A 10,260-nucleotide genomic window follows, 5' to 3' on the forward strand; every position below is an offset into this window, starting at 1 on the left:
AATATTTTCTAAATTACAAAGCGAGTTAGTAAATTACTTTATTGCAAATTATTATTTAATGCTCTCAGTTGCAGCTGCAATCTGAGTTAAATACTCATCTACGGAGCCCCGCAAGGGACAGTGGAGGAAAAAAGATGAAGATGAGTCATCTTCATCTTTTTTCCTCCACCGTCCCTTGCGGGGCTCCGTACTCATCTTATACTTCATAATAACATTTAATTAGCAGACGTTGGGTCTTATTGATCCTGGGATGTTACTTTTCCACATGGACGATGTTATACATTATTCGGTGTATTAGATGCTTCTTTTTAATACTCAGCTTCCAGCTTTTAAAACAATGTTCCTAATACTGTAGGTGATTATTATTGTTTGGATGAACTGATCAGATGATGGCGTTAGCTGAAGTTTTCCATAATTAGTTTAAAATAAATATTTATAAACTAGTAAAAAGAGCAAATGAAGCAAAGACGACGCATCTTCTTTATTTGTTTGTTTAAAGCCACAAAAATAAGAAAAACCTTTTTCAGTGTTGTAATTACCCGGAACTGCATTTCCCATAATGCCGCGGGGCTGTGAACCGTTAGGACTGACTGCACAATGATGTCATTTTACTCGCTGACGACCGTTGTACTGCGGACAGATCTGCGTCGCGAGCGCTCGGCTAATTATCGTGTGCGCACTCAGACAACTGCCACTACGTCACTGCAAGCTGCTGAAACGTCATCGGGATCTACAGGTGAGCATTTTACGTGAACTCAGTGTGTGAGTCTCCGTGTTTACATATCTTTGTGGGGACCAAACATTGGAAGTTTATGGGGACCAACAGTTCCGTCCCCACGAGCCGTCTTTCACACTCAAACTGCAGTTTCAGTGTCAGGGTCAGAGTTCAAGCTGAGGGCCAGGCACTGGTTTTGGATGCTTGGGCAATCAGCTAGGGAAGGGTTATGTCAAAAAGATGTCGTCACTAAGATATGAAAATGTGTGTGTGTGCGTGGGTGCGTGCGTGTGTGTGTTTTCCGGTTTGTCGGTGAGCCACAGCTCACCTCTGCTTCCTGCACTCAGCTGCGGCAGTTGAATAAAATAAAAATACAAGTGAATTGCACATTTCAAGTATTGAGTCTATTGCACTGTTGACTATTTACAAAAGGTATTGCACAGTGAGGTGCAGAGGCACTACAGCTTAGTTGTTCCCCCCTCCTCTGTCCTCCTGTTTCCCCTCCCTCTCCCCTCCAGGGAGGAGTTAAACAGTCTGATGGCGTGTGGGACAAAGGAGTTTTTAAGTCTGTTAGTTCTTGTCTTTGGGAGAAGCAACCTGTCACTGAACAGACTCTTCTGGTTGTTAATGGCCGTGTACAGAGGATGCCCAGCATTGTCCATAATGTCCATCAGTTTCTTTAATGTCCTTTTCTCTGCCACTGTCACCAGAGTGTCCAGCTTCATGCCGACCACAGAGCTAGCCCTCCTGATCAGTTTCTCCAGCCTGGATGAGTCCTTCTTTGCTGTGCTGCTCCCCCAGCACACCACAGCATAGAAAAGTACTCCAGCAACCACCGACTGGTAAAACATCCTCAGGAGCTTCCTGCAGATGTTAAAAGACCTCAGCCTCCTGAGGAAGTACAGTCGGCTTTGGGCTTTTTTATACAGGTGCTCTGTGTTGCATGACCAGTCCAGTTTATTGTCCACCCACAGCCCGAGGTACTTGTACTTGTTGACCACCTCCACCTCCTCCCCCTCTATCTGAACCGGCAGTGGACCTTCTCTGGACCTCCCGAAGTCCACAACCAGTTCCTTAGTCTTTGAGGTGTTGAGTTGGTTTGTGTGACTCCATGCGACAAAGTTCCTCACCAGACTTCTGTACTCCTCTTCCTGATCATCCCAGATACACCCCATGATGGCTGTGTCATCTGCAAACTTCTGAATGTGGCATAATTCAGAGTTGTAGCAGAAGTCAGAGGTGTACAGGGTGAAGAGAAGAGGGGACAGCACAGTTCCCTGTGGTGCTCCTGTGCTGCTGACCACAGTGTCAGACGTGATGTCCTTCAGCCTGACGTACTGTGGTCTGTCGGTGAGGTAGTCGGAGATCCAAGCCACCAGGCAGGGGTCCACCTCCATCCTGTTCAGTTTTTCCTGAAGCAGACGGGACTGGATGGTATTAAAGGCACTCCTGAAGCATGACTTCTAAATAAAAGCCAACTTCCAGTAAATTAAGAGCACATTCACAAATATCAGTTAGTCTTGTTTGAACACTCTAATGCTGGATACAAATGACATACCCTACTATTCTAGTAGCAACATGTCAATATTAAAGCCATCTCCTTTTGGATTTCAAAGTAAAAGCCCTCTGAATGTTTATTTTTGAACTACTCTTTCAATTAATTCAGAATGGAAAATTCACGTTTCCACAGACTAGTCGCAGTCTATATTGACATTATACAACCCCATAGTGATACCATGTCAATCCGGTTGTTCAGTGATGACACGACGAATCCTACTTCCGGGCCTAAAGTCTGCGTTTAATATGGCTTTTGTGTTGTTAACATGTTTAATGTTTTGTATTTTCTTCTATTTGATCTCAAAAAGCTCCTAAAACAGTCAGTGATCACTGTTGACCTCCCTCGGCTTTTATTACCACTAATCATTTATTTAAGCTCAGTTTTTAAAACCTTAGGATGTAACTACAGCCCAGCCCATGCAGCAGTATATGAATGACTAACCTCGTATTGTGGATGGATTATCTCAGTTGTTCTCCTGGCTGAAGTTTGGTCCTTTTACAGCATCCTGCCATGCGATTACATTTGTTCCTGACCACCGAGAACACTCACGGTAACTTTTATGGAGTGGAAAAAAGTTAGCTTGTTTATATTATGCTAACATAGCTGTGTCGCTAGCGGTCACGTAGCACATCATTATATACCAGCTAGCCCAACTTCAGTAACCCTACAAACGTCACTGCTGTTTAGTTTTCTGCCTTCATTTATGCTGGAAGTGATAGCAGAGCTGTACGTTTTAATTTGTTTCCAAAACCCCGCAGTCAGGACATGCTATATTGTATTTAGATAGAAGCTAGCGAGCTAACTTCCTGCTAACTTCTAACTCCGTTAAATGTCATAAATTCCGTTTTCATGGATTCCTGGATGTTAAACTCAATTGTTACACCTGGTAGAGCAGAACGCTGATCATTTTATTAAAGATGAAAGACTTTAGACAGTTTTTCAACTCTCAGTAATGCCACAGTGATCGTTTGATATATGGACCTGCAGCGGAGTTTAGACCCAGACACGGCTAGTGACGTCAGACTGAACTACCGGATATCAATCGTTCTTATTTTGCCTTTCAAAATAAGAGCCCTTTCAAATTGCCCACACGGGAAATAATCTTTCAATGAATTCTGATTTCTCTAAAAAGACAAATTCTTGTTTACACTGCATAATTTCCATCTGGGTCAAGAGTAAGCAAACCCACAGTGATACCATATCAATATCAAATCAGTCTGATTTTGCCTTTCAAAATAAAAGCCTTTTCAAATTGCCCATTTAAGACCTAACTGTCATGGTCCTGAGTCTGCCGACTCAGTGTTTTGTTTCTTTATGCTTTTGTTTATTCTGATTATGTACTCCGTTATGATTTGCCATTTGTTAGGTTTCCCTGGTCCCACTTCTGTCTGCTTGTGAATCTGTCTGTTTAGTTCTGTCTCTTGTCTGGTTCTCTGTGTCTGAGCTTCCTGTTTTATTCTGAAGGTCCTCGTCTCATGTGAGTGTGTTCAGATTCCGTTTCCTCCGTCCCGTCAGCGCTGACTTCTTCCAGCTGTGTTGCCCTCCTGTCTCTCATCCCCTGATCACTGCTGTGTGTATTTAAGCCCTGTGTGTTCTCCTGCCTGTTGCCGGTTTGTCTGTGTTTCACGGTGTCCTGTTCCTCGTCTGCGGCTCTCCGGTATCATCTCAGGTTTGTTATTTAGTTTATCCAGTTTAGGTTTCTTTAGTTCCCTCTCATCCCTCGCTGCCTGTTTGCCACTACACCACCCTGTAAATAAACATCACTCGAATCATCATTCATCACCTGCATTTTGGGGCCTCCTTTCCTCCAACACCACACGGCTCGCCTCGGCAGCTTTGACACTAACTTTCAGTGATTTCAGAATGCTCTAAAAATGAAAATTGGTGTTTCCACAGGGTAATTCCACTTTAGATCAACAGTATCCAACCCCACAGTGACACCATGTCAATATCAAGTTAGTCTGATGTTGCTTTCCAAAATAAAAGCCTTTTCAAATTGCCCATATATGACTTACTCTTTTAATGATTTCAAAATGCTCTTAAATTGAAATTTGCTGTTTCCACAGGATGAATCCATGTTAGATCAACAGTATCCAACCCGACAGTAAAACCATGTAAATTTCAAGTTGCTCTGATTTTGCCTTTCAAATTAATGGCCCGTCGAATTTGCCCATATGTGATATAGTCTTTCAATTATTTCAGAATGTTTTAAAAATAAATTGCTGTTTCCACGGGATAATTTCCCTCTAGATCAACAGTGTACACTATCACGGGGATATCAAGTCAATTTCAAGTCGCCTTGATTTTGCCTTTCAAAGTAATGGCCCGTTGAAATTGCCCATGTATGACCCACTCTTTCACTGACTTCAGAATCCCATTAAAAGCAAAGTTAAGCATCTTTGTTCTCTGTGAAAGAAAAAAACTACAGAGACTTCCATCTTTAATATACAGCACCCAGCAGGAGGTGAAGGGTCAGAGCACTGAGTTTCTGTCCTGGATTTTTTGGAGTATTTCTCCGTCTCCTGGAAACAGAGAAAGCAGCTTTCCTGCCGAGCTGTCCGGCCGCTCCCGGGCGGGCAGGAAGCGACCGGACGCTGCCAGCGCTTCCACGTCAGAGGAGCCAGAGCCGCTGCTGTCAGCCAGGCAGAGAGCGACTGGACGCCGGCTCACTGTGACGTCTTTGTCAGCGAATGAAGCGCGCTTTGTCTGCAGCTGCTGACATCACCTGCAGTCAGACACCAGAGGGGAGCTAAATGTAGACTGTACTTAAACGATGGACGCCTGACACCACTGCAGGTATTTATTACACAGATTCTGACGCAGAGTCCTGGGAGCGCCGCTTTTCTTCAGCTGCAGCTCAATGCATGACTCCAACCTCTGCTGGAAACAGCGGCGCGGACGCTATCGTGTAAGGCAGCTCGGGAAGGTTGGGGGTCGTGGCACACGGCGCGGCACCGCTCTTAGAGGGGCGACTGTGCGACGTCCAGCTGCCGCCTGAAGCTGCACACACGCCTTTGTCCAAACACTCGTTTTGACTGAAGCCACTCGAAGCTGCCAGCCGAGGATTGGTGTGAGGAGGACTAAAGATGGACACCCACACCATAATGGAGCCTCTGTGTGTCCCCAGGCCCAGCCAACAGGACGCTCTCTGTTCTGTGAAGTAACGATTGAGCACATAAACTGATCACACTCCTGTGACCTCTGACCCCTTTAAGGCTGTCAAACAGGTCAGAAACCGGACTTTCTGTCTAAGGTAACCTGTGTAAAAGTGGCAGCCATGTTTCTTTTACGTCTATTGTGACGTCAGAACGGCGCACAGGAACTTTGGGTCCTTTCACTTATTTCCTGCTTTTCTGCAGTGAAACGGACGCAGACCTGGATGCTGGACGCTGCAGCCCGGCCACGTCTTTAGAAACAAAACCAGATCACATGATCCTTCACCGCTTTTCTTCTTCTTTTTAGATTATTTCATCTCAGTCAAAAATCTACTTATTCATTTACCATTTCTTCCTGTGGAGAGCCTCTTCTGGCTTCACATCCCATCGCTTCCTTTCTTGCAGGTTTCTCTCTCTCCTCATCATCACTGCTTTCACAGAGAGGAAGGGGGCGGGGCTGAGTGCAGGCAGCACACGCTGCTGGTTCCCAACGACTCTGATTTACAAACGCACACCTTCTATACATTTAAGTCATTATTATATTGAATAAACTCATTTTTCTGTTTGCACGTCGACATCAGTAAACGAGGCGCGGTGTGCAGTTCGTCCCCATGTTAACCCGATTCTTTTGTCCCCGTGACAGAACAGAGGAAACCGACTCTTAGTGTTAAAACATTTATATTTCTTTGTCTTCAATCATCTTCCGGAGAGACCCCTGCACAGCTCAAACGCCAGCTCCAACATTTTTAGCTCCACGTGTCTTATATGATGTTATTTCTGTACTTCAGACGTCACAGTTTCAAACGTTGCTTATATTGTGTCTTATCTGTTAATACACCTGTGCACTAAGACTTCCTGTTCTTCCGTCTGCTGAGCACCTTGTGAGTCAACAGTGGCCTTGCTCTACAAGCCGTCATTATTAAAGTACATAAAACAATCTGATAGGAAAATAAGGATACTGAGGATATTGATTTCATGACAGGCCTCAGTCTTATTGGTGGACGTCTCCCGCTGAGTCCAAACCGTCGTTAAAGAGCGTCAAACACGGATTGGCTCCCTCACATGTGCTTCCTGAGCTCGATCTCTCTCCGCTTGTAGCTCGTTCTTTGCTTCCACACTTTTTAAAAGCTGTCCTGCGTCGGGGTGCTCGCAGGGTTGAAAAGTGGCCTTGTGTTAAAGGTTGGGATGCGGTGACTCGGTCGGCGCGAGCCTCTGGTGCCTCCGAGGCGTCTGCAGCTACAAACAGACTCGCATGCCAAACCAACACCGCTTCCTCCCACGGCCCGGCGGGGAGGACGGGCTGTAGACGGAGTGACTGCGGCTCACACGGGGATCCATTTGAATCATCGTCTCACTTCCTGCTTGCTGACTGGACACGCGAAGGTCGTGTAATTTGAAGCCGTCCTCTCCTGCAGCATCCTGACTCTGTACAGAGGGAGCACTGCGACCTGACATCATCAGGGTGAAGCTTTCAGGTCACACTCGTTACCTTTGACCTTTGTGCTTTCTACTTTTGCTTTCAGTGTGACTCAGTTCAGGCACGATAGGTGCTTCACAGGGTTCAGGGGAAGATGATGAGCCGTCCGGGTGTGGCACGTCCACCGAGCGCAGAGCTTCAGCAGAGGAGGACGTTTCAGACACATCTGTGGATGAAATAAAAGCAGAAGGAGCGCCTGTGGTGCTCTCAGATGTTTGCAGGTTATAACACAGGAGTAATTTAGATTTCACTGGGGGGACGGCGTACACACATCCATGATGAGACTCAGAGGGAGGCGGAGGCTGGAGGCTGTCGGAGGGGGGGAGGCAGACAGCGAGTCTTTGTGGTCCGCTGGACAAAGAGTGTTTCTCAGTTTGGGTTGGCGGAGGAACAGATCGGACTCGGGCGCCGCTTTGACTTCAGCTCTGCTTCTCGTTTGCAGGGAGAAGACGACATGAAGCTGCTGCTGCTGCTGCTCTGCTTCGGGACGCTTCGCGTGGGTGAGTCCGAGTTCCTCCTCGCCGTAAACCAGCCAGAAGGATTCATAGCGGTTAGAAAGAGTGTGAAGCCACGATCGCTGTAAGACACCTGCTGATCCATTCAGAGGCTGACGGTCACCTCCCAGATCACTTCCTGCTGTAAACGATTAAAGTAAAAACTCTGGGGCTGAATTCTGCTTTTCCATGTTTCAAATATTTTTTCTTTAACTAGATTTAATCGTTTTTACCAGAGGAGAAAAAGTCAGTACTGGACCTGAGTATGAATGAAGTGAATCTGCCGGTGTTGATCCTGCTCTCATGTGGAGGATAATTCCAAATGTTCTGCTGAGAATATCAGTGATTCAAGAAAGCTTTGTTGTCATTCTCATGTTTACATGAGGTGAGACGAAGCTACGTACCCACGGTCCCGGTTTCCCATTAAAGCAACAGAAATAATGAAATAATACAAACAAGTGAAGTGCAACAACCTGGGAAACTGTGGAGCAGGTATACAAGTGTAGACTGGATATATGTGATATATATATGAGTACAGCTTCAGCGTTTTCTTTAAATAATAAAGGGGGACACGTAAAGGTGTCAGAAACACTGCTGTGTTCGATCATTATGGACAAAGCTCTGATAGGCCGACAGCGTGAGCTGGGATCACGTCAGCCGTGTCGCTCACAGGACGAGTGCTGCCTCAATAAATGGTTTTATTTATAAGTCAGAAACGCTGTGCGCCCGGCTGCAGGGTCGGTAGTGTTTCAGTGTTGTGTATCTGTGTATGCAGATCACATCTGTCCTGCACGTCATCAGGGCGTCGAGGCTGCTTTTGGTTTTAAATTGTTTTATTTGTTCAGTTTTGTGAGTCTGGAATGAGTAAAGGTCGATTTTAAGGACATTTCGGCTCTGAGAGCTCAGACTCGTGGATTCAGGTACTAGGTGGCGGTGCTCTGCCCGTCGTGGTGCTACCACACCTCCACATAAGCAGGTCAGTAGATCGCTTCGCCATCGCTGTCAGAGGTGGCACAGACTCCACAACACTATAAACTCTTAACCATAAAAACACACTGACTCGACCTTTCTCTCACACTTGTGTCCAAACACACTTCTAGGCGCCGCCCCCTGCTGGACATTAGAAGTAATGCAGGCTTCACTTGTCAGCCCTAGAAGCTTTGTCCATCTTTATATACAGTCTGTGGGATTTTCTCTTTGGAAGATGTTTTAGGGGATTTCAGTCAAATGATGATTTGTGTATTTATTCAATATATTTCATATATAATTAATGAATTGGTGAATAAATAGGTAGTAAGAACATGAAAACCTGACGTGTTGTTTCCAAAACGATAAATCTCGCTCCTCCTTCTCCTCGTTCTCCTCGTTCTCCTTCAGGTTCTGGGCTTCGCTGCTATAAGTGCCAGGATTACACCGGACGCTGCCAGGACGTCCAGGAGTGCACGTATGAGGACTCGTGCATCTCTCTGAGTGAGAGAGGTCAGTTTAACCCAGAGTTGACCACTTCCTGTTAGCTTCGTGGTTCAGAGACTGGCCAGATTAGCTCAGAGCTATGACTCCTGTGTTATTAGTGCTGAGTCGGCTCATTTTACTTTGATGCTAAATCTTAAAAATGAAGGACGCACTTTTCTTTTTCAGCTCCACTCAGAATTTTCTCTGTCAGCCAATCAGATATCTGTGCGTGTGTTTGGTTTTCCAGGTGGGAAGACCATCCGTCAGTGCATCAGGTACACGGACTGCGATAACTCCCGCCTCAGCCAGATGTTCCCGGCCATCTCCGCCTTCACGTACCGATGCTGCAGCAGCAACCTGTGCAACTCCGGCACCGCTTGCACCGCGGTCACGCCCCTGGTGGCTCTGCTGGGGTCTCTGCTGAGTGTCTGGTGGTGCTGGATGTGAAGCAGCATGTCAGTGTTTCAGCCACAGATTGTATAAAGTCGATGGATGTCTGAACAGCTAAAGTCCTTCAACCTGCTCTTTCTAATGACCAGCAGGGGGCGCCTCCTCTGGTCCGGAGAAAATGAGCGTCCTGCTCAGCCGATCTCAGCTCAGTAAACTCGCTAATGGTCTCTGTCGCAGGTTCAGGTCTAAAACTTTCTGAAATAAAACACGAACTTGGTCCTGTTAGAGTCGCAGAGGAGCAGGAGGAGTTTCTGTGACTGAACCGTCACAAACAGGCCCTCACTAACCAGCAGGTGACGTCACTCCAGCGACATCCATCTTTTATATACAGCCTATGATTTCATCTTTCAAAGCTAACACGAACTAAAGCAAATGTAAAAAAATAAAAACAGCTTTTTCACCTTGTCAGCTGATTTCTCACTTCTTATTCTGCAAATTGAACAATAAATACGAGAGAAAAAAATATTTAAAAAACTGTGTTGCTTCTTTTTTTTAAAGAACAAACAAAAACACATAGATTCATCCGCCAGTTACATAGTCCCTCTGTGGAGGGAGATTATTCTCATGATCCACAAGCATAAACTCTGATTTATAGATGAGCTCCGTGATGTGTTGAATGTGCGCTGCACTGGTGATGACTTCAAACACTCTTAATAACAGCATTCAAACTGCAATAACTTTTGATAACGATGACCAGCTGTTTATTAGTCATCGAGCTTATATAAACAGTATGTCACAAAGGTGAGTACACGCCACACATTTTTGTAGATATTTTGTTTTATCTTTTCATGGGACAACACTGAAGATATACGGAGCCAGTCTATAGGGGTTCAGGCCCATGCAGAACAGCAGTGGGGACAGAGCATCTCCTTGGTAGATCTCACATTTGATGCCGACTTATGCTATGGGCTTGAAGTTGGCCTCTAGTGTTGTCCGCCACATCCCCATTGAGTTCCTGA

At 45.8% G+C, this 10,260-nt stretch overlaps 1 protein-coding gene across 2 annotated transcripts; it reads left to right on the top strand.

The window, feature by feature from the left end:
• The first annotated feature begins 587 nt into the window (after positions 1–587).
• cd59b (CD59 molecule (CD59 blood group) b) lies at positions 588–9,775 on the top strand. Of its 2 annotated transcripts, XM_082540275.1 has the most exons (5): positions 588–736; positions 3,738–3,942; positions 7,348–7,405; positions 8,777–8,878; positions 9,099–9,775. In XM_082540275.1, exons 3-5 carry the CDS (start codon positions 7,360–7,362, stop codon positions 9,296–9,298), a joined length of 348 nt encoding a protein of 115 aa, XP_082396401.1. In that variant the 5' UTR covers positions 588–736; positions 3,738–3,942; positions 7,348–7,359; the 3' UTR covers positions 9,299–9,775. The 2 variants fall into 2 exon arrangements, with proteins under 2 accessions (XP_082396401.1, XP_082396400.1); XM_082540274.1 differs by lacking the exon at positions 3,738–3,942 and having other exon boundaries at positions 589–736.
• The last annotated feature ends 485 nt before the right edge of the window (positions 9,776–10,260 follow it).

The sequence above is a fragment of the Aulonocara stuartgranti genome, assembly GCF_965226115.1.
Source record: "Aulonocara stuartgranti genome assembly, chromosome: 7".
NCBI classification, from domain to species: Eukaryota; Metazoa; Chordata; class Actinopteri; order Cichliformes; family Cichlidae; genus Aulonocara; species Aulonocara stuartgranti.